At 41.6% G+C, this 25,048-nt stretch overlaps 2 protein-coding genes across 3 annotated transcripts; one reads left to right on the forward strand and one right to left on the reverse strand.

The window, feature by feature from the left end:
- Positions 1 to 15,021: 15,021 nt before the first annotated feature.
- wfdc2 (WAP four-disulfide core domain 2) lies at positions 15,022 to 16,559 on the forward strand. Of its 2 annotated transcripts, XM_070910753.1 has the most exons (4): positions 15,022 to 15,130; positions 15,326 to 15,469; positions 15,642 to 15,779; positions 15,887 to 16,559. In XM_070910753.1, exons 1-4 carry the CDS (start codon positions 15,028 to 15,030, stop codon positions 16,018 to 16,020), a joined length of 519 nt encoding a protein of 172 aa, XP_070766854.1. In that variant the 5' UTR covers positions 15,022 to 15,027; the 3' UTR covers positions 16,021 to 16,559. The 2 variants fall into 2 exon arrangements, with proteins under 2 accessions (XP_070766854.1, XP_070766855.1); XM_070910754.1 differs by lacking the exon at positions 15,326 to 15,469.
- A 770-nt stretch (positions 16,560 to 17,329) lies between these two features.
- On the reverse strand, positions 17,330 to 24,555 carry pigt (phosphatidylinositol glycan anchor biosynthesis, class T). The gene is made up of 11 exons (XM_070910333.1): positions 24,150 to 24,555; positions 23,255 to 23,432; positions 22,309 to 22,436; positions 22,023 to 22,123; positions 21,739 to 21,913; positions 21,525 to 21,622; positions 21,058 to 21,214; positions 20,336 to 20,536; positions 19,158 to 19,323; positions 18,850 to 18,933; positions 17,330 to 18,733 (listed from the first exon to the last, which is right to left on the reverse strand). Exons 1-11 carry the CDS (start codon positions 24,553 to 24,555, stop codon positions 18,484 to 18,486), a joined length of 1,944 nt encoding a protein of 647 aa, XP_070766434.1. The 3' UTR covers positions 17,330 to 18,483.
- Between the last annotated feature and the right edge of the window lie 493 nt (positions 24,556 to 25,048).

The raw sequence follows: 25,048 nt of genomic DNA on the forward strand, positions 1-25,048 counted from the left end.
CATGTCAGGCAGCAAAGGTTAAAGGTTAAACTAAAGTAAAGTAAGCTAAAGTAACAACTTTGTGGCAATATAGCCGGTGTAAACCACAATTTCCCTTTGTGAATATGATAATAAACAAGCTGGTACCTTCTGAGAAAACGGTCTCATCGAGACATGGAGCCTCAGTTTCATTGATCAACTATAGCATTAAATGTTATTACTCGTCAGGCTTTTTGGATCAAAGGCAATTATTCATAATTCACCTTTCCAAAATCCAGTGGTGTCGCTCTGCACTACAAAAGCAACAGAGAACACGGAATACAATTTAATGGATTACCATTTTTTTCCTGTGCCTTATGACACAATGACACAATTACCTTGAAGCTTATTTTCGAGGCGGGAAAAAGAGGATTGGGTGACAGAAAAATAAGGCGGATAATATGCTCTCTTGTATTTAACTTTGACAAACTTACAGGCTCAAGGCGTAACCGTTTCCTAGTCCTTTCTGTCATGCTTCAGAGAGTGGGAAGGGCCCTGTATACTGTAGCTACAGGTCATTGTTGCCGTACAGATGAACTAAGTGACAATAATTGAGTTAAGAGGGGAAACAAATGATGTCATGAGTGCATGAAGTGGAAAGAGTCGACTGATTTATTTTCCAAAACAATACATGCCAGAGCAAATCAGTTTTATTGGGAGGTGCTGGGGTGGGGGCAGGGGGCAGGGATGGGAGAGGGGGGGGGTGAGACTTTGGTTCACTTGGCTTCACCGCAGTTCCACGGAGAGTGACTGTGCACCAAAGATTAACTGCTCCACAACAAGACAATAAGTCACTTTTATCTGTGATTGGTGGTACAACAGAGAGTGAAAAGTCAGGAAGTGATCGAGGAAGTACTCAGATGTTTTACTTACAGAAAAGAAAGGCAGCAACATGACAAAATAGTCCTTTACAAGTAAAAGTACTGCAATCAAAAAGTGTAGCGGTATTATTGGCAAAATATTTTGAAGTATCAAAGTACTCACTATGCAAAGCTCATTTCAGCGATTGTTTAATCTTTTAATCATTATTATTATTATTATTACATGAGGGAACATGTAGGTTTGATTAGAAAAGCTTTTATGGAACAGAGTCAGCACAAGGTCATGTGATATGTCACTCCACTACATGAGACACCGTCAGTCACACTTGAAATAAAACAAAACAAACAAAAAAAAGCATGAAACCAAAAACCAAGTGAGTGTCTGTGTGTGTGTGTGTGTGTGTGTGAAACAACAATATGGGCCGTTAAACACAGTATATTATGTTACTTACCTCATTTCAGCTAGATCTGTCATTCAGCCTGTGTAACAGCCACAGTGTCAATTAATAACATTATTACTTCAAAGTACTGCATAGTAGTATTAACTATTTATCTGAGCATCTTTACAATTTTCCTTGTGATTGCAGAAAATAAGACACGAGTCAAAATACTGATGTGTTTCCCTAAAGATCCTCTTCACAAGTCTGTGGTTTTGGATGCATGCTTGTGCTGCTTTTATGAAGAAATAAATACTTTGATAAATGCACTAAGTCGATTTTGTAAAATCGTTTTATGGATACAAATATTTTGTAGATAACAGTCTTGTGATGACTCATATATTTAACTATAATTATGTTCTCCACTCACTGATTCAGTTTCTACTTACTGTAACAAGATATTTTACTTCAGGAAGAAACTCTATGCATGTTAATGGTGGTATAATTTGACACTACACTTCTTCAAGCATTTTGTGTTGAAATGCGACTGCTGTCTCGAGCAGGATCTGTGTTGAAAAATTACATGAACATAGTCCACGTTGCTTCTAATGCCCCGAGACTTACAGCACAGGTTGGTGGTGTCACGGTATCAACTCAAAGAAGAGCACTAATGATGTGAAATAGGCCTGAAGGACACATTGAATTGTTGACATTCAGCTGTAGGGAACTCACTCACGTTCAAGTGTGGAGAAAGAAAAAAGAAAAACAGAGGAATGATTAAAGTGACAAAGGTTCTGTCTGCTCTTGTCCTTTATCTGACTGACGACTTCACAGAAGAGAGAGTAATTGCACGGGGGATGAAAGTGGCCACAATTATTTCCCTATAATGGCACAGATGCATCCATTTCAAAGAGAGTTTGCAACTTCAGATGAAGTTTATTTAATTAAGCCTGAGGTCTTCGTTCCTGCATGTTTACATCTGAGTGTTAGTGCATTTGTGATTCTATCTATCTGTCTATCTATCTATCTATCTATCTATCTATCTATCTATCTATCTATCTATCTATCTATCTATCTGTTGTAAAAGCCTGATCATTAACAATCTTCAAGAGGTTTTGAAGATCACCCTATCTTGAAACCTGATCTACTTTAGCAGCTTTAAAGATCCCCTCCAGACGTGTATTAAAACATAGTCTGCTTGGAACAATAATGTGTGTCTGATGTGTTTTTTTTCCGCAAAGAAAATGATAATTTCCACATTATCATCCTTAAAAAGTCATCAGATTTTCAATGAGCACAGAGAAACTTTCCACTTTCAGCAGATGAATGTGAAAACGGCCTTCTAGTGTCAAACTGTACACATACATCATTCTGCACAGTGAAGCTCAAACATGCAACTGTAGGAACAAGAAGAAAAAACACATTTTGAGTGAAGGGAGACTTTAAATGCTATACAAAAAAAAATCAAAATTTAAATTTAAAAGCAATGCAAAGTTTGCAAGGTCAAAGGCTTCGTATCAGTCTCCATTTCCTCACCGCCGTGGAGACTGTTTACCCCTTAAAGTCTGTTTAAACTTAATCACATCACATCTGTTGAACATTTGGGGCTGCACTACAAAAAAAAGAAAAAAAAAGAAGCGATTGTCCCAGTTTTAGTGTAGTCGACAGTCGCAGGCATGCTGAGGTGGTAACTTCAGCCTGTGAAAAGTTTCCCTGTCTGTAGGTGTGTGGTAAAGCCGGGGCTCTTGTTGTATTGAGGTAAAATATGACTCATAATCCCAGATGACTCATGTGGTGCGTTGAAGTCACGCTGAGGTTCTCAATGTACCCTGATTTTCATGCTGATACAGAAAGGGGACAGTGTTGACAAGGTTGGAGCTTTCTCTTTTTGTTCCACTTTTTAACTCTTTTTTTTGTGTGTGTATGTGGGGGGGGGGGGGGGGGGGGGGGGGGGGGGCTTCTTAAACTGTGTTCTGGGACTGGCTTATCTCTGAAAAGCTTGATATGAATAACTTTGTAGGAGAAACTAGAAAGTCTGTTAAATATGCACTTAACTGCAACAAGAAATACACTCGGTGAAACTAGCTCAGAGGGATATAGCTTTAGATATCACAGCAAATGATGCGCTGTGAACACAGTCCTTGCCTCAGGCCAACACGGTGACTAATGCATTTAGCTGCGATTAAACAGCCTATATATTTAATGTGAAAACTGGTCATGTTTTACAGGAAAGAAAAGGGAGAGCATCAAACTTGTGTTGGCCGAGTAACTGGTGATATAACATTATTTTAGCAGATTCCAGCTAAAAAGAAATCTTCCTTAAAGTTTATTAAATGACTCCAACCATTTAAATAGAGCTTTTTCCTTGTGCAAGGCAGTGCAAGGCAGTGCATTGTGGGAAAATGATGACGCACTATTTTACTGTTTACTTGTTATTGTGGGCGAAGCTTTTTCCATTGTTCCTCACAATCCAATTGTACAGTAGAACAAAAGGATGCCTATAAAAGAGGAAAAGGTATGGCCACAAGGAAACGTACCATTAATGTGTGCTCAGTCTTAACACACATACACACACACACACACTCACCACAATTTAAATACTTTTCAAATACCACTGGGGAAATGCAGTTTCTAGGTCACAGCATGGGAAAACAAGAGCCTCAGAGAAAGGCATTTAATACATTTGACTTTCCGATACTGCATGGACACGTGCATGCTGTACTGTATATGATTCATGATGATGTGAAAAACACTCTTTGAATGGAAAGCACCCTTTGATGTCCTCTCCCTTATAAAAACAGAGCCCCATGTGGTCTTTAGTCTAAACGCACTGGATTATTAAAACATTTGATCACATCTCACAGTTGAATAATTGTGCATCTTGTTGTCAAACATCCAATTACACTCCCCGGATCCTTTAATATGCACTATAAATGTGCATTATATTATATATTGGTGATGTTGCAGTGCTTCATTCAAATATAAGACATCTGTGCGGAAACCTGGTCAGTGTCATATTCCCATGTGGACGAACAGAAGCAACATCAGATCCCAGTGTTGACATCCAACTCATTTATTGATTTTGCTGGCAACATGTACAGGACGGACGCAGACAGTGTTAACGCCATACTTGAAGGAGCTCATTCCCTCTGTATTTTCAGGTCAGTGGCTTTCATCAGATGTAATGGGAGGGGTGAGTGTATGTGTGTGTGTGGGTGGGGGGTGGGGGCGTTACATTATGAATGAAGAACCACTCCAGGACGATGAGGATGATGCAGATTATTCATCCATGCTTCCTTCGAAGCCACTTCTCAGCACAGGGATTTCACACCAGAAGGATGAGGACTGTGTTGCTCAAAAGTGTGGAGTAAGTAGATTACAGGCCGAAGCCAGTGACTGGTACCACCATGTGGATTATGGTCCGGATCAGGGGTTCCCAAACTTTTTAATGTCAAACACTTCCCCGTCAATATACATTCAGCCACAGGCTGTATGATAAGATTTTATCAGAAGTTTCTTTTTGCAGTAGGTGTTGATGTTGTAACACAGACAATTTATCTGACATTTAAATGTAACCTTTGTTTTACCTGGACAGTCTCTGAGATCAGAAAAACAAATGCAAGAGAACACAGCAATGCAATCATGTAACTAGACTGTGTGGATTAACAAAACAATAAAGGGATGAAACACAAGGACAGATGATGAGAGATAAATACTGTCAGTGGGGTGATGACAACATTGTTCAGTTGTAGGACCTCCCAGAAAGTGAAATTAAGTAATCATGATGAATTCAGATTGTGGTGTAATATCACAGATGGCGTATCTCTCAGTTTTAAAATATTCTTTATTTTACCACAATAGTCTCTTGAGATCTGGGTATATGGAGAGAGTCCTGGCAGCAGAGTTTACAGAAAATAGACAGAAGATGACCAAATACAATGACAGATGATGACAGGTCAACACTGTCAGTGGAGTGATAGCAACACGTTCAGCTGTGGAAATCAAGCAATGTCTCATTTTTTTGAGGACCTTCTTCTTCATGGTATACAAGCTACAAGGTAACATGGGTCCTAGCTTGGAAAACACTGGCCTAAAGATGATGATGATACTGATGATGATGTGCAGGAGGAGGAGCAGAAGCAGCATGGAAATGATGACGACGGAGATGATGATGATGATGAGATGGTCAAAGCACCCTGAACTTCTTCTTCCATCCTAACTTCCTCTGTTATGTCATGACCACAATCGAGCCATCAAGCTGCAGAATAAATGTTTTTCATTTACTTTTAAAACACGGCCGTGTCTGGCAGTTTGCGGGGCCCCGGGGCTAAACATCAGCGACGTGGCAGCGAAGAAGGATTGCTGCTGATCACGCAGTATGCCCGGCTGCTGATGACTTTATTGGAACAGATCAAGTTATGGATGATTAATTTAGACACTGAATCAATGCGTGCCGTTGGCTTCATCAGAGGCTCGCTGACCTTAGAGGCCTTCATTAGGTAGTGTAAAGCGACATATGTAAAAAAGACTTCCCTGCTTTTGAAATGGTCGATTGCTTTAAAAGAAAATGAAATGTCACTCTCAACATCTTGTCCCTTAAATCAAGGTTAAACCAGACTGCCTTCACACTTCTTCTTTGTTTTACTTACCTTATTTCAGACTATTGCCCCAAAGCAAATCAATAAGTAAGTTAATAAGTCAATCCTTGCACTCAACTTTTGCAAAAAGATCTCACCTGTGTCTGTCCCAATTCCTACCTCATGATTATAAAAATGTCAGCTCGCAGCCACCTGAGCAAGACGTGGATAATAAAACACAGCTACAGTAGATCTTCAATTCTGAAAGCTGGAGTCTGATCCTGTACTGTTTCCTCTCTGCTATCTGATGGAGGTGCAGGAGGAGGAGGAGGAGGAGAGCAGGAAGAAGAGGAGAAAAGGAGGGAGTGGCAAGGAGGGGAGAAATGAGGTTGAGCTCTGATGAGGATGAATAGTGAAGAGAGGAAGAGGAAAAAGAGGAGGGTGGAGTAAGAGGGAAGGGGGGGGGGTAGGGACTGAGAGGAGGGGAGAAAGGAGGGGTGAGAGGAGAAAAAGGAGAGATGGGGAGGGAGAGAAAGGGTGCTGAGAGGGGTCTAACTCTGGCATAAAAGTAAATTCAAATGCATTATTCATGGCTCTCTGTGTCAAAATATCATTTACGTGTGCTGTGTTGACTCATGGCTCGTAAAATGAGAAGGACATGAAAAGAAAGAAAGGATGGAGGAAATAAACAACTCAGGAGGCTTTCTCTATTCTTGGCCCAGAAAAAAAAGGGAAAAAAAGGAGCCCTGGTGAGCTCTCCCTCAACTTATTAGGCATCAATTATTTATTGTGCTCTCTGTTTACTATTCTTTATCTGTCTAATAAGCAGCCACCTTGTCAGAGAAAGTCTCAAATCCGTCTTCAAAGTTGTGCAGGTTTGAAAGGGACTGAAGGAGTGCATTTCACAATGCAAAGGCAGAACTATCCTGAAGAAAAGGAGCTCACCTCTCGTTGTTGACCTTAAAACCTGATACGCCACGCGTGTGTGAGGGTGACAATTTTCAAATCAACCCCAATTCCCCTGTCAATAAATCTCAGAGTCTTCAGTTGCCTGCTCAAAATCTGGGCCAAGATAACCAGCTGTTTGTGAGAGATTTTTTTTTTCAATTTTAATTTTTTGGCGGGATTTTCTGTATAATGAGTGCCTCCACTACTGTACCTTCAGCAAGCCTCCTGTCTCGCTGTTTGGGACCGTTGGCTTCTTGTAGGAAGTATAGTGACACCACAGCAGCTCCTACAGGTGGATGGCAGTACTACCACTGCAGTCAGCTCCAGTTGTGTTTAATTACAGTAATAGTGGTTTCCAAACTGGGAGTCGAGAGTGCCACAAGGGCCTGAGAGGTAAATCTGAGGGGTCATGGGATGATTATCAGGGTAGGACAGCAGAAAGAAACCTTTACACTGCAAAAAAAAAAAAAAAGCATTCTTTCAGATGTTCTCCCTGCTTTTTCTTGGTAATTATTAGATTGCTTGACCTCTTCAGGCCTCTAAAACATATTCAAATAAAACAGGAAAACACACAAACACACACTCTGGTTATAACCCATTGACATATGCAACCATGCCGATCACAAGTAGACATTGCTTCATTTTAAGGGGTTACAAGGCAAAAAAAAGATGGTTGGCAAAATATCTGTTTTCGCTGTTTGATACTTTTGAGAGTCAGGATACTTTAAGTCTAACTCCACGATGTCAATAAGATGTGTGATCATAGCGGGGCTACATTTTGATTGCACACGTAAAGAGAATAAACACATTTTCTTTTGCAATTATACAATGTAAAGAAAAGACTAATATACATGCAAATATACAAAAAGGTAAATGACTAACAGCAACGTGGAGCAATCTTTCATTTGAGCGAATAAAACATGTTATATGTGTTACAAAGAGATGGTATACTGGTTTTGTTCTTGTACTTCTTGTTCTCTCACTCCTGTATTTGTATGCATGCATGTGTGTGTGTGTGTGTGGGTGTATATATACATATATATGAATGTGTGTGTGTATATCCAGTGAGGGTGGGGGCACATATGACCTGCTCCACTTTTATTTTGATTTATAAGGCCGGTGGAGAGCATCATCACAGAATCGCTTCATCTTCTCTCCTTTATTACACCACATTTGTTTTCATTTTACTCCCAAGGCCTGGCTGAATACATTACAGATTTCCCATGGGGCCGCGGGGGGGCCAGCTCCTCCGCCACTGGAGACAATGGGATGATGGGGAGGGATTTCTAAGCATGCTTCATCATTAGAGGCATTAGCATTATTTTGACTTCAGAACATTATCGCAGGATTATCATTATTCTCTGTATTAGCGGGATAAGTAGACACATTTGTGGGAGCATCGGTCAAGCGTGTTGGTCGTAATAACAAAAGTAATAATTGCTCAAAGTCAGTAGGTGATAATTACAGACATTAGAAGTGTCAGGTGTCAGAAGGGACTTTTCTAAAGAGCTAAAAAAAAAATTTAAATCCACTATTTCAACAACGACTCTGTTTTACACTCCAACCTGAAACTTTCCTTTCCAGCAGCAGAAAAAGAAATGTCTGCCCTCTTTACTGATGCAGCTTCTACCTCAGATCCCTCAGATGAGGAACCCCCCCCCCCCACACACATCTCCCCTCATAGTGCCTCGCAGTCTTTTGAGACATTTTCTTGATGCCTGAGGGTAAAGTGGGACACAAAATCTGATTCAGTCCTAGGAACATAACTAAGAGTAGAACATTACGGTGGAGATAATATGGCAATTTGGTTTAGCATACAGAGGTCAATGGCAGGTTAATGCACAATGTAAAACATGATTGACTATGGGAGCCCAAGTGGGGGAGGGGCCTCGAGGTCAAGGGGTGGCGCTGAGACTTGTTTTGGGTCAGTCTGGAAACAATATGAGCACAAGGTGGGGAATTATGCCCATTTATCATGTTTGCCATTTGACTTTGGTCCGAAAGATTTCTGTACACAGGAATGATACACAAACTATAATTTGTTTCCCAAACACTATATCAATTTTTCAAAGAGCAAACTGATTGTTTACATTCATTAATTATCTCTAAAATATAAATATGTGTAGCCATTAACGAATGATTTGCTGTTAGATGTTGAATTTCAGAGCGCCAGTCATGCTAAAAAACTGCAGTCAACTATTAGTACTTGCTGACACGTCTTGATTTTACTTCATGTCAGCCGTATTTTCCCTTTCCTTGGTTCCATTATGCAAGAATATCAGTTTGCGATTGTTCATCTCCATCTTCCATCTACGAGCCTGTCTTTGGTGACAATAGAAAAGGCACAAGGATGCCGTAAAATGTGATATTTATGTTATTTTCAATATTTTAAACATTTCCCACAACTTCAGTCGTCACCATACCTGCTCTAACTTTCACTTACAGTCATACTGAACAATCTTTTTCCCAGCCCCATTCACATGTTCAACATTCACAGCCAGCAGTGAAACTGATAGCATCTACATCATTTCAAGGACATACAATAACACCCACTAGCCAAGTCTTGTTATATGAATACATAGAGGAAAGGTTTCCAGCAACATTATTCCATGATTGAATTCCCAAGGACAAGAGGGAAAAAAGGGAAAAAAATGGGGAAATGGAAAGGGAGGGGAGGGAGCAGAAACCAGGTGTTTCTAAGGTTTGGTGTGGTGAGAATGAAACATAAAATATAAAAAAAACCATCAAATTATGAAAAAAACTATAACCCTGTTTACATGTTCATGTGTTCTGAGCATACATGTGCAAACACCCTTTCAAGTGTCAGATAGTGTGTGAAAGTAAATCAGAATAACAACATATATTGGCTCTTAAAAAGCTCACAGCTAAGATCCCTTTGGCTGCTGATCTGGCTATAAGCAATGCGGTTGCACATGTAAATTGCATGGCCTTTCCACTCCTGGGGGCAAAATTACTCCTCACTGCTCACTGCACCCCGTATAATAACCCTCTGGATTCTCCCTATTTGAGAGTTTTGGGGGGATGGCTGTCAATCAAATCCAAGCCAGACAGAATATATTTACATCGTTACACTACATTGCAACATCTGAGAGACACTGAAAAGACATATTTCACAAAAAGGATCAGATTCTGACCAAAGAAATATATATATATTATCAGAATTGATCATTTTGACTTTAAACTTGCATAGAATCGCACTAATGCTGAACCGTGTCTAATGTTAGGAAGTGACTTCTGCTCATCTGTAGTCATGTTTCATTAGAGAACTTATTGGACTTGACTAATAATGTGCAGATTGGTGGCAGATTAAAAAAACAGGCCCAGGCTGCTGAGATCTTCGAGTGGAGACACCCACCCAGAGGTTATGAATGGTACTGCATCTCGAGCAGAGCACTTTGTTGTTCTCATACCAACCTATAAAGACGTTATGGATGAAGTGCATGGTTACTGCAGGGTTGAAGGAATGACCACATTGACGGTCACAAGGACTCTGTCCAGAATCCTCCTCATCACTCAACCACTGTGTCTCTCAATACAGTTTATTGATTCAAATGATTGATTAAAAATATGATAAAAAAAAAAAAAAACATGTCTTTAGTTACCTCTAGCTGAGATTTTGCTGAGAATTCCTCTCTACTTTTGCTTGGGTAAGTGCTTCCACCCCCCTCCACTGATACAATGGAGGTGAAAAGTTTGCGGTGCACATAGCATTGAAAGATTACACCTCAAAAAAATCTTCAACAAATCTTTCCAGAATTAGTGTCTCTGTTAATGCTCCCATGTCTATAATGCATTATATACTTAGAGACTGAAAATGCGTTATAATCTGTTTATAGCGCTGTATAATTACAGTTATCAGAATCTGAATCAGAAATACTTTGATTGGTCCCTGGGGGGAAATTACACAAGTTACCGGTGCTCCCATTCAAGAGTAGAAAGAGTAGAGAGTTGTAACACATTATAGTAATTTTATAATGCATTATAATCATTGGGTGCTTTAAGTGAAGTAATGAAATTCCTGAGGTATAGGCAGATATAATACATTACAAGCTGGTTATAAAGTCACTGTAAGTGGTCATTGTTTGCTTTGAGTAATGTGAAAAAATATATAGAATAAAAATTATAATACTACACTATGATCCTTGAAATAAAGATGTCAGTGAGTGACCAGCAATTATACTACTACTTGACTACTACTACTACTACTTGACCTTATAAGGCATTATAAAATGCTTTATAATGTGTTATGATTATTGTTATAAAACATTATTATTATTATTAATGAATCATCATTATAAGAATACTTATACGGTGTTAAAAGAAGATTATAACACATTATAAGTAGGTTTATAATTCATTATAGACATGGTCACAGAAAGTGTTACCGAACAATTTTTTCCTGAGGAAATAGTCCTTGTGAGAACTGTTTGTTACTTTATCCTGACGGCTTAACCCACAAACGCTGACATATTGTGTGTTTGGCTGGCACACCATGACGCAGCACAGGAGATTGCATGCGTTGGCACCACCTTATCAGGATCAGGGGACTGAATCAGATAGACAGTCCGGTCTCACAGCAAAGGGAGCTCATCTGAAATCAAATACATGCAAAGCTGCATGCTGTCTCATGAAGAAGCAAAACATAATTATGCTCGACAATTAATTTGCCGCTATGGCTCATGGACTCAGCGTTGACTTCATCTACAGCAGACAGAAGAAGAAAAGGGTGAGAAGCAACAAGCAGAGACATAAGTTACTGTCCAATATGGAGTCAGGAGTCACACAGGGAGTCAAAAAAAAAGACATGACAGAATAAGACATGGGACAAACAATAAAGATGAGAGGGGATTGAAAAGTTTTAGTGAAGGTGTAAACAGCCTCTTTTTTTTTATTAGTGTGTAATCATCTCCCTCCCTTCAAAATGGTAAGCATATTTTGACTTCACTTGGAAAGACCTATAGTTTAATGGCACATTAACCCAAGTGTCTTGAAAAACAAAACCCTGTCCTGAAAAGCGTGATGTAAAATTTAAAGTAACCATTCGGGTTGCTTGTCTTTGATTTTCATGCCGAAGAGTAAAAGGAAAATATCAGTGTGAAATTAAACACCTCAGTTAAACCTGTCATTTCTGGTCCGTCTCAGATTGGCACACATGACTTGTTAAAATACATAATGTGTTTTTGAAAGAGCTGTCTTGTCTTGGTAAGAACATGAATAAGACACTGACAGCCTTTTTTTATTTGTTGTGCAACAAAAGTGTCTGAACAAATCTGAACAAACCACCTTCCATTTAACAGCTTACAGTGGCAGGCACTCTGTGAGCCGCATGGAGAGGACATTGATGGGCTCACAGAGTGCATCACAGACTACATCAACTTCTGTGTGGACTCCACTGTACCAGCAAGGACTGTCCATTGTTATTCTAACAACAAGCCATGGGTGACAAAGGACATCAAGGCCATACTGAACAAAAAGAAGAGGGCCTTCAGAGCTGGCAACAGAGACGAGGTGAGAACGATCCAGGGGGAACTGAAGGTAAAGATCAGGGGGGCCAAGGAGAAGTACAGGAGGAAGCTGGAGTGGAAACTCCAGCAGAACAACACCAGAGAGGTCTGGAGTGGAATGAGGACCATCACGGGATACAGGCCGAGCAACAACAGAGGAGCTGAAGGCAGTGTGGACCGGGCCAACGAACTTAATCTGTTTTTCAACAGATTTGACTCTGTGGGCCCTGCTCAACCCCCCCATGACTCTTCCGCTGTCTGCCTCCAACCTTCACCTATTCCACTCCCCCCTCCCCCTCCTGCTCCTCACAGCCCCCCACCCCCCTGTGAGAGCTTTCCTCACACCTCGTCCCCCAGTCCCCAGGCTGACGGCACTCTTCAACCTGATGACTCCACCCCTCCCCCACCGGTCACCTCTACAATGTGCTTCACTGCCGACCATGTTAGAAGACAGCTGAGGAGACTCCACTCCAGCAAGGCTGCAGGCCCCGATGGTGTCAGCCCCAGGGTGCTTAAAGCCTGTGCCCCCCAGCTATGTGGAGTACTTCACCACGTCTTCAACATGAGCCTGAGTCTTCAGAGGGTCCCCGTGCTGTGGAAGACATCCTGCCTCGTTCCTGTTCCAAAGACGCCGCGACCCAGTGGCTCCAAGGACTACAGACCCGTGGCACTGACCTCCCACATCATGAAGACCCTGGAGAGACTCGTCCTAGAGCAGCTCCGGCCCTTGGTCAAGACACACTTGGACCCCCTTCAGTTCGCCTATCAGCCCCGACTTGGAGTGGAGGATGCCATCATCTACCTGCTCAACCGCGTCTACGCCCACCTGGACAAGCCGGCGAGCACTGTGAGAGTCATGTTCTTTGACTTCTCCAGTGCGTTCAACACCATCCGTCCGGCTCTACTGGGTGAGAAGCTGACGGAGATGCAGGTGGATGCCCCCCTTGTGTCCTGGATTGTCAACTACCTGACTGGCAGACCACAGTATGTGCGCTTACAACACTGTGTGTCAGACAGGGTGGTCAGCAACACCGGGGCCCCGCAGGGGACTGTCCTCTCTCCCTTCCTCTTCACCGTCTACACCACGGACTTCAGCTACTGCACTGAGACCTGCCATCTTCAGAAGTTTTCTGACGACTCAGCAATAGTTGGATGTATCAGTAAGGGTGATGAAGAGGAGTACAGGGCTGCTGTGGACAACTTTGTCACATGGTGCGAGCAGAACCATTTACAGCTCAACGTGACAAAGACAAAGGAACTGACTGTTGATCTGAGGAGGACCAAGGCGCCGATGACCCCTGTTTCCATCCAGGGGGCCAGTGTGGACATTGTAGAGGATTACAAGTATCTGGGAGTTCACATTGACAATAAACTGGACTGGGTAAAGAACACTAATGCCCTCTACAGGAAGGGCCAGAGCCGTCTCTACTTTCTGAGGCGGCTGAGGTCCTTCAACATCTGCCGGACTATGCTGAGGATGTTTTATGAGTCTGTGGTGGCCAGTGCTATCCTCTATGCTGTTGCATGCTGGGGCAGCAGGCTGAGGGTGGCGGACTCCAACAGACTAAACAAACTGATCCGCAAGGCCAGTGACGTTGTGGGGGTGGAGCTGGACTCTCTGACGGTGGTGTCAGAGAGGAGGATGCTGTCTAAGCTGCGGGGCATCTTGGACAATGTTTCACATCCTCTCCATGACGTACTGGTCGGACACAAGAGCACCTTCAGTGGGAGACTCATTGCTCCTAAATGCACAACTGAGCGACACAGGAAATCATTCCTGCCTGTGGCCATCAGACTGTTTAACTCCTCTCTCTGAATGTCAGACACTCAGGAAGAGACTGGAATCCGTATCTGTATCTACCTCACCTGTTCATACACCACCTCACTATTTATTCAAAATGTTTAAGTGCAATACATATATAGTCACACACTTTAGTGCAACACATACATACATATACATTGTTATTGTATATATTTTTACCTCATTTCACTTAAATACTGTAAATGTGTATATTTTGTATTTTCATTTCATTTTTCATTTCACCTCATTTCACTTAAATACTGTAAATGTGTATATTTTGTATTTTGTATTTCTTATTTTTATATTTTGTACAAACTTTTAGTTCTAAATTATGCTACTTTCTACTATTGAATGGGAGCACCGGTACTGTACAATTTCCCCCCGGGGATCAATAAAGTATTTCTGATTCTGATTCTGATTCTGATTACATGTAACTCCTCATTAAGCCAATAGATGGCAATATAGGGTCAGACTGAGAACGCTCCATGCTGAGGAGGATTGTTTGAAAAGAAAAAAAATACCATGAATCTTCAAATACACAATGTTCTTCAGAAACAACCTTTCTCTAATAAAGTTAAGTTTGAGTTCAAGTGATATTTTTGCATAAAAAAGGCAACTAAAGCCACAGCACAAGAAAACAAGGCAACACAGACCGAAACACCATTATAAATAGCACAAAGTTAGAATCTTTAAAGAAAATGAAAAGCAGCACTAAGGTGAAACACGACAGCTACAACTGATTTATTCATAACATTGTCGTCATCGTCTACCACACATTGGGAGAAATGTGTCTGCTGTCACATCCCATCAAAAGGCACAGGAAGGCTCAGAAGTGCAGAGATGGGAGTGTAACACTACAGGCACGAGGACCCAGCATCCTGTCTGGGCTGCTCAGCCTGCAGGTTGTGTCCTGGGATATTTGTCCAAACTAGAGTACATTCTTGTGTGCAAGAAGTAATCATGGAGAAACACTGGTCGGCAGTTTGTGCACTGATTTTAACACTCGGTGCGTTTGTGCACTTTAACATAGCTTTTGCTGCAGAAGCTCGTGGCAATTCAACAGGTACGTTTGTTCTGACTCAGATGTGTTTAACGTATAATCTGCCAATTTACTGTTTACTTAAAAAAAGTGCATGTTTTTTCTTCTGTTTCATTCCAAAACCAAGTTGTTTGGCAAACCAGACACTTTCATTAGTGTTATCCCAGTTACCACAGCTGATCTTTCTCCCTTTCTGCTTCACTGCCCTCTTTCTCTCAGTGATTCTCCCAAAACCAGGCCAGTGCCCACGTCTCCTTAATGTTGTCCCATCACATAAGGGGTGTGTGTGTGACGAAGACTGTCCTGCAGATCACAAATGCTGTGTCTTTGACTGTGGAGCTGTCTGTGTCCCTCCTGCTTTCAGTACGAGCCACAACATTTAACTTTTTTTTCCTCAAGTGGGCAGCTGTTAAATCTTTGGTTTAAATCTTCTCAGTGACTAAACTGAAATCAGGCATGGACAGAAAGTCCCTTCCAATCAAAAGCCACGTCTTTTACATTTCTTTGTACATATGAATTTCTCTTTTCCCTTCAGCCAAGCCAGGAGTGTGTCCTCGCAGGCACTGGGGCTCAGGGCTGTGTGCTGAGTTCTGCTCTAATGACAGTGACTGCCCCAATGATGAGAAGTGCTGCCACAATGGATGTGGACATGAGTGCATTGCACCATACACAGGTTAGATATAAACAAAGTGGCAAAACCTCCCAAATACTCCTCAGAGTAGCGTGTTTGTGTGATTACGTTAAAGCATTTTGTAACTGAGCATGTTTTGTCTTTGCCAGTGAAGCGGGGCCGCTGTGCTCTGCCCCAGGGAACCCCCATGTGTGCCGAGTACTGCTACCATGATGGTCAGTGTCCAGGAGAGCAGAAGTGCTGCAGGACGACCTGCGGCCACGCCTGCAGCGAGCCCTGCTGATTGGACAGCCAGCCACTTGGTCGCGTGTGTGCCCTTGTTTGGTTTCTTTCATGCAAAAGAACACAGAAAATGCATTGAGAGATGAGAGATTTTTCTATCACGTTCACTTTTTACACACCTTTTCAACTCCATAGTAGCACACTTTGGTACAATGTTAGAGCACAAGTTTGATTCTTTGGGGGAGAAAGTTTTGCTCTCCTTAATATAGCTAAGAAGCTGTTTAATGTGCCTGCACTTTAAGTACATAAACAATCAGCTATTGTTTGGAAAAGCAAGAACTTTAGAATAAACCTGCTGTTATGTTATTATGACACAGTCAGGAGGAAAATACCTACAGTATGTTTGTATTTCAACTTGATGAGTTTACAACTTAAGTAATCTTACTTTGACTTTTGGTCAAGTGACAGTATTTCTGTTGGAGTAGTAATACTGAATATTATAGTATATGCTAAACATTCTAAATGGATGAAAAATGTACTGTACTTATATATCTGGTCCTTGTTGATTTGCATTTCTTTGTATTTCAACCAATAAACATGTTTGCTGAACCTAGAAATGTATCACCTTGCTGGTTATAGGTCTCCAGTTTCACAGGTCTTTTTTTTATGGGCTTTTTAGGCGAGAACTTGGCTGAAAAAACAAATGATCAAATATGCCAAGAATGGAAAGTGCTTACTGGCAGAAAACAAGGCTATTTAAAGAGGTGGCCAAGAATGTCTGCTGCCCGAAGATTTCAACACTGCTGCACCGCAACCTCACGTCTGAAAACGCAGCTCCAATGGCTTTTTTTACACAGCCAGCCAAATTTCATTTTGTAATTTACAAAAGCGCGACTTAAAAAGTGCACTTGTAATCTAATCACCAACATATGTGCCGAATAAAGTGAAGGCTATGTCATTGAGAGTTGTGACAAGCCACTTGAAGATATCCATCGTTGAAGATATGAAAAACAGACCCTGAAGGCTGAGCCAGGCAGGGCTGTGTTCTCCGGCTGTGTGCAGCATCTACTTGCTCGGTGAGATAACATAGTTTGCAGCTGACCAGATATGAACATCACATATGTGGAATGCTTCTTTTTTTGCCCCCTTTGTTTTCGTTCCATGCTGTTGCCAAACGTGCTGGGGTGAGAATCGCTGACCGGCCAAATACAGAGACGTCTGTGTTTGTTCTCTGCGAGTCTGCCAGAAGTGGGGCCAAGTTTGTTTACACAAAAAATGTGGGCACTCAGTGAGAAGTAATAACAGCTCCGGTGCAGTTTAGAATGGTGTAACTTCTTTCACAGCAGGTCGTTTGAATAAAATGACAGAAAGATATTTGTCGGTTTATTGAAAAGGCAATATAGAAATTAGATTTAACACACAAACACACAGTACCGCTTCAAACGCTCACATTCTGCGCACTTCTTCACAGCAAGTGAAACAGAATGGACGTCTAGGCAGACAGGCATAACGGAGGATACTGTTGTTCTTGGTAGAAAAAAGTTCAAAAAACAAATGTATGGTAGTTTTTCATGGTAGGGTGATGACAGACTTCTATTCGCCGTAAAACACACTGAAACGGCATTGAACTGATGAGTGAATGAGTTAACAACGACAAACTAAAGGCAACAAATTATGAGGAGACCTGCAGACAACAACGAGTGCAAAATAAATGTTTGGTAAGAGGGCAGTTACCAAAGGACAAGTAGTTCCAGACAAGTAATGTTGCTCATCCTTGTGTCCAACCTACAAACAAATAAAAAAATATATGGTAATGAGGACATACTTCGGGATGTTCCATAGTTACACTTTGATGTCATGTTAATTTACGTTTGGACGTGGGAAACTCAGTATTTTAAAGTTATTTGATATCCTATATTAACTGAGGTTTGAGGAAATGTGACATTCCTGACAGACTGACTTTAAGGATCATTTTATTTGATCTTTCCTCGCAGGGAGATGGGAATCAACAGGTCAGGAACGCAGTGCGAGAACAAAGGTGACCGTCCTTTCTCTAGCTGAGCTCTGAGACTTCATAATGCTGCGTAAAGCCGTCAGTCTGCGCTGTGTAGAAACATAATTTTACCAGCGTTTCCTCACAGGAACAAAATGCCTATTGTGGCTATATTATGATGTAGTGGAGTTGTGACTTCAAACATACACGAAACAAAAACAATCAGTGCACAACTTTGGTTCCCTCTACTTGTTAAACAATATCAAAGCTCGTCCTTTCCATCCAAGTAGACAAATTGTTTACATTTCCTTGTCCTTAGCCGTCAGGAAATGATCCTGAATACATTTATGCTCAAAAAGAATTATTTGTCTTCTTCCATTTGAAAACAAAACCTTCCAGTTGACGGTTTTAAAAACATTCATAACAGTGCTCGACTCAGTTCTTCCCTGAATATCACATGTTTACCAGTGGTTTCACCAAAAGGAAAACTTCCTTTCTAAAAGTAGAGCCAGTTGGCATTCGAGTCCAGCCTCAGAGTGGCGGCACGCCCCTCATCTTGCGGATGATGTTAGCTATCCGCTTGGCCAGTCCCGGGCTGGGTTCTTCTATCTGGAAACTCCGGGTCAGCAGGTTGTAGAGGGAGCCGTAGCCCACGGCCACCACAGTGCAGGTCAGGCAGATGACATTATAAGGCATGCTGAAGTCTGGAGTTGGCAGGTTGACCAGCAGAGGCTCTGTGTAGATGCGCACAAAGTAGCTGGACTCTTCTTTACAAGGAAAACTGCAGGGAGATGGAAATTTGATCATTCGGCTTCCCAGACAAATGTGTTTCTCTACAGGAAGTCGTGAATGCAACGACAGGAATTTTCATCAGAAAAGAAACAACTCTATACTTACAAGCTGCTGAAAAGTGGGCGTTCCCGAGTGCTGTTTGTATCCATGGCGACGATGCTGGGTACAAGAGAGCTGATTACTGAAGACCTAAATGTTGAAGAAACAGAGTTTAGTCATTTTGAAAGTCAGGAACAATAAATGCAAAGACAAAACCTGAAACAACACCTTTCACAGTTTTCCACCCGTTCTTACACTCCAATCATACAACGTCCACAACCTTTGAAGGGACATGAGAGGCAACATGTGTGCATCCATCATGTTTCAGCAACCTCTGGAAATAAGCAGTTAAGAAAACAACTCTACGTTCATACCCAACGTAGAATCCGTGGTTGGGATCAGGGGTGTATTCAGTCCACTTGAGCAGAGCCCTCTCAAACTCCACTGTGACCTCAGTGACGGAGTTGGGAGGAAGCTGGACCAGCATCTCCAAGAGGTGGGGCCTCACACGGTCCTTAGACGGCTGGTAGTGGATGTAGCCTGGTGGAAGACGAAAAACATGAGTGACCACTGATACACTATTTTAATGCTTATCCATAGAACTTAGTAGTTTTAGTAAGTTGTATATAGATTTGATATAATGTGACAATACTCCATAAATAATCATTTCATATAATGTATATATAATGTTTGAGAAAAACCAAGCACCAACTGAAGTAGGTAGACCAAAAAAAAGCATCTTCTACTGCAGCTTTCATGACAGAAAATATGACTCATGTTCTCCTCCTTCTGGTGGAAAGAAGCATCTGCATGGAATTACATGAAACAATGACTCCTGTAGGGAAACTGGGAACGTACAGTATATGTAACTCATGGAGCTAGTACAATAATTTATCTGTGTAGAGGTAACATTTTCATAAGCAAAAAAAATGAGTGGAAACAGTATGGAATGCCATAAACAATAAAAACACATTAATCAATAAGTTTGCTGTTAGTAGTTCATTATTATTCTTTCCTACATATGTCAACTGTTATTTTCACAAGTACACAGAGGACTTCCACAGCAGCTCCACTTTCCATAAAACTTTGAATGCAAACAAAATGGAATCAGCCTCTTCTCGACTTTAAAGCAGCATTTGTCACCATTAAAATACTTGCAAGACAATTACTTATCATGAAATTCTTTTTCCCCTTTAGTTGCAGTTAAAATGTTAAAATCTTGGGCAGAACCAGCCATGCTTCTGTTCTCTACGGTCACAGCAATGCAAATTACCTTAGTGTGAGTGTAAATTTCTACTGATGATCATTTTAACAAAAATTCGGGGGGAAGTGAGAGTTCTTATATATATAAAATTATTATATATAATTCTGCCGTGCATGTACAGTACAGGTAGTGTCTCCGACTAGCTTTCTTGGATCACATAACCAAGCACTGTTTAACAAAAGTAAAGTTAACAAATAGATTTAACACAAATTTTCACTGTTTACATAGAAATTTTACATTGTCTCATTTCACTAATAGTGAAAAGTCCCTCTCTGCTTTCTGACTCACTGGGCTTGTTGTCCTTTCCCTTGCTGGTGACGGTGAGGGTGTGGATGTAGAGACGAAGATACCAAGGCACAGAGTCCAGCAGCAGCACAGGGAAAGACCTGTAGGGGTGGTTGTTGTACATCAGCGTGTGAATCTCTCCTGTCTGCAGCCCGTAACCAGCCACATAACGCTCAGCGTGGAGCAGGGGACGCAGCATGTCACCTGCAGGCGGAGAATACGAGACAAGGAGGTTTGATGGTCGACCACATGGGAAACATCGCAGCAAAGACAAGAACTGTGACAATAAAACACAGTTAATGTAGTGGAGCTGATGATGTATGATTGTACTTAAAGTTTCACCCTAATGTTTGACATATTAACAGGGGATTATGTAATCTAAGTCTTCTATTGACCTGAAATAGAAACAGTGTTGCTTTGGTATAAAACACAAAGATCTCGGGCACAAATAGTGTTTTCTTATTTGCCTTTTTGGCTTGAAAAAAAAATTGTGTGTCACACATGTTGTTGTCACAGAGTGAGTATGAGACAAGAACGATTATTATAATAATGTCATGGGGCATTTCAAATTATGATTTCATAGGCAAACACAGAAAACACTGAGAACAGAAGAGCAGTAGTAACAAGATGTAACCAGGAGAGATATGACAAACAGACGCAGTCGACGACTGTATGTCCAGCCTCTTACACAAAGCTGTGCGTCACGCTCGGCTGTTCTCACTCACCCTCGCTGGATTTCCAGCGGATCAGCAGGTTGAGGGAGCGCACAGTGCCAAAGGTGATTTGTTGGGTCAGATCGTAGATGGAGAAGGTTCGTCTGTCCCCGAGCACGACTGCCTGGCTCAGCAGGGGGGTGGCCGGGCTCACCTCGAACTGCTCCCCCTGCACAATGAAATCAAACTTCTCTTAGCCGAAACTATGGCACAGCTCCATACATACTGTTGATGTATGGATTATACACACACACATTCAAATTGCAATCTGCTACATCTGTTTTAAATCATCTTAAAAAAAAAGGTGCCCTGTGGGGTTTTCTTGTAAACAAAAGTTATGTTTACATTCAGTGTTACTCACTAAAACACACTGTGTGTATCCTACAGGGAACCATTAAATATCTCCATCTTGATACTGCTTTGACAGTTCGGTAAAACTAATCCTGTGAAGACGAAAGCATATTATGTGGGAATCATACCTGAGGGTTGTCTGTGATGTCGACGTAGATTTTGCTGGAGGAGGCCAGTGGACAAGCTTCTGTCAGGGTCCGAGAGAACATCTTAAACAGAGACCACTCTGAAGGAACAAACAGCTCAAGTTAACTAAGACCAGGGAGACCAAACACAACAAACCTCAGAAACTCTAAACTTAAATGTGGGATGAATGCAGGAAGGATCAGCTTTGTTGCGCACCTCGTTTGCCCTGCGAAGAGGTGTGCAGGTCAAAGACCACGTTCAGCGTCTGTCTCAGCTCCCAGGATGTAGTTTTACACTCCCAGTCCTGACACACGGGTCTGATGTGCACTGCCTGGGAATGAAAACTGCTGTGGAAGAGTTTCTCAGACTTCAACAGGACAGCGAGACCAGCCTGCAAGAGCAACAAGGTCACACAAAGAAACAGAAGACAAAGCGGAGTTAGCTGCAGTCACCGACATTTGAATGAGTGTGGAATGAAAAATGTGATCTTGAGAATTCACCTTGGATCCACACGGCAGGAGTTTCTTCCAGGGTGTCAAATTCTCAGTGCAAACAATCTCTCGTGGGAGGGTGGCATAACGAAGGAAGCGGTGGTCTGTCACTTAAAGGTCAACACACAAAAAAAAAACAATCAGTCCACATGTAATGCAATGCATTATCAGCAGTATCTTTAGCGCCTGCATGCTGCGAGTTTAAAGTGTCTAATCACATTTTTAGCTTTCATACAGGCTCGTCACTAGAGAGCTTTACAAAATGCAAAGGGAGATTGAAGGAGCCTCTCTGTACCGTTGCCTATACCCAGCGGTTTGAAGGACGCACTGGGCTGGACAGTGTTGGTGGAGTCAATGAAGTTCAGTGAAGCGCAGAAGATCCCCGACAAAACATTGGTCAGTTCCTTCCACGTGCCATCCACACTAAAAAGGGCAGAAACATGATATGAAAATGTTGAAATGACTGACAAAGCACATACTAGACAGTTGAGCACTTTAAGATATAAAGAAACTGTATTGAAATGTGTGCATAGTAGTGTATGCCTGTAAGATTTAGACCGAAAACAGGGATAAAACTTTTTCATCTCCTTGTGATTAAAAATGAGAGGTTTGGAAATGTTTTCAAATGCCCATTTGTCAAAGTCAAAATGGGGTTAGATATCAGTCACTACATGCTTTGGGTTCCTGCAGTTAATGTTTAGAATTTGCTTTATATGATATTTGTGTTTCAGGGATTCACCCTTGGATTCTCGCTGCTCTTTATTTTTTGGTGTGGCCACTTTTCCTTCAGCATGCCGCCTCTATTTAGTATTGAGTTAGTTATTTACTACATTTCCAGTTCCCATCACTTTTACCAACCTCCGGAGAACTTGCTTTCAGTCAGAGGTAGCAGCATGGGCATGGCAAAAAATAAAAAGGGAGCCAACTAGTACCTAAACATGCTTAGACAATGCATTTGTCTGTGTATGATGGTGTGAAATGGTGTGTCTAGAGAGGGTTTGATCTGTCTGTAGGACTAACACAAAGCCCTGATGTTCACCACTGACACCAGTTACAGAAAGTTAAAACTCAATCTGGCATAACGGAGTGATGTCAGCATTATCAATATATGGCCAGAAAACAAAAGGATTAGGGAAAATAGTGCTTGTGCTTGCTTGTTTTAAAATGAACTTATACATCCACAAATTTAGAACATTTATTTCGCCTCTGATGCTCTGCAGCCACCAGAGGGCCGTACTCACTCTGTCACAGAGTCCTGGAACCAGACCCAGAGTTCAGCCCCAGGAGGGGACGGCAGGAAGGGCTGCCCCCACTGCATGGTCCTCCAGTAGCCCTGCGTGAAGGAGATGTGCAGCTCTCGCACCGAGAACTTGGAGATGACCTGGCCCAGAGACTTGGGAAATAGCCGGTAGTGTGACACTGAGAAACATGATATAACATTACACAGTTTAGGGTTAGGGTGAGACAAATCATTGTCTGATGGTGTGTGTATGCATTAACAACAGAAAAAGTAGGTATTTGTGGAATATATGAGATGTGTATTAAGACTGTTTAAAATTCTTTCAGTTTACCGCTGCTAGACTAGTGCGAGGAAACAGATGTGGTACAAAAAAAGCCTGTACTTTGTTACATCATTTTTGCTTAACTGAAATGTTAATATTAATTTAATACAATCATCAAAAACGGTGGGACCAAATTATACAGGAACAGATACTCCCTGTCATAAAGAACAAGGTGCTTGCAGGTAAAGACTTTAGACTCAAGTTTCCTGTCAGTGAGAAGAGAAAATGAAGCCAAATTACTGAAGAAAAAATAAAATAATAACTTGTATCAGAAGGTCATGTTTATAACATTACTTTTTTTAAATGTTTTAAATTCTTATAAATTATTAACACAACAGGTGTATCAATAAGCCATTTAAAAACCTGGATATTTAACGTTAAACGCTTCATTTCTACGCATTTACGACCACAGATGTGGATACATTTTAGGACTTTTTCACAACTTCCATATGCACTGACATGGATGTTGTGAATTTCCAGATGCATTTTATTACCGTAAGAAGAATGAGCACGTCTACGAAATCCCTGACTCCAAATAAATGGCATGTTTATTCATTGCTAACAGTTAGCTTACCTTTGTTTCCTCTCATGAAATCAGTCTCCCACTGGGTGCGGAACTGGAAGCTGGCATAAATATCTCCCGAGTGCAGCGGCCTGATGACCAACTCCTCCTGAAAATCGTCTTTGGGCTGTGGTACTGACGGGGGGACCACGGTTTCAGGGGCCGGAGTGTCCTGTTTGTCGGTTGCAACATCATCCGGAGTCGCCTCTTCAACCTCAGTTGCTTCCCACCGCCTCTCCTCCACCACAGGCTGCTCGGCTGTTTGCTCCGCCGTTTCGGTAGCTGTTTGCGGATTATCGACCGCAGTGGCGTGGTGACCACCAGCTAGTGTCGCCTCTTGACTGTCCGCGACAATAAACACTGGCAAACTGCAAAGAATAAGCAGCACTGCCGAGTAGCTGCACCCGTGAGCTGCCATTTTTCCTCCGACGGCGGTGGTACACTTCCGCATTGACGCGTCATACGTGAAACCAGCCAATGGGCTGCTTCCATATGGATTCTGTGGCACCGACATTAACCTGCTTTGTTTTAAGCGAAATTATTCAATTGTTATGATATTTTACGAGTAAATATTAATATTGAAGCATTATCTGCTTCATTCTAAACAGTTAAAAAGATAACGGTACTTTAGATGTAATGTTTAATGTGGACGCGGTAGCATATAGATCTTAATGATGGTTGCTTTTCATGCATTGCTTTTAGATTTGGGGTTTTCACGTACATTGTGCTTTTAACAATATGCCTGCTGCGTCTTTGACGTACTAACTTAATATCATAGTTTAAAAAATAACATTCGTGCATTCTCCTTATAAATATAGGCTTACTGTCCTTTGTGGAGGCATGGAGGAAATGTTTAAATTGCAAAGCACAATAAATACATAAATATTCCTGATCAAAACATCTTTAATTTA

This window comes from Enoplosus armatus, chromosome 8 (genome assembly GCF_043641665.1).
Source record: "Enoplosus armatus isolate fEnoArm2 chromosome 8, fEnoArm2.hap1, whole genome shotgun sequence".
Taxonomy (NCBI): Eukaryota; Metazoa; Chordata; class Actinopteri; order Centrarchiformes; family Enoplosidae; genus Enoplosus; species Enoplosus armatus.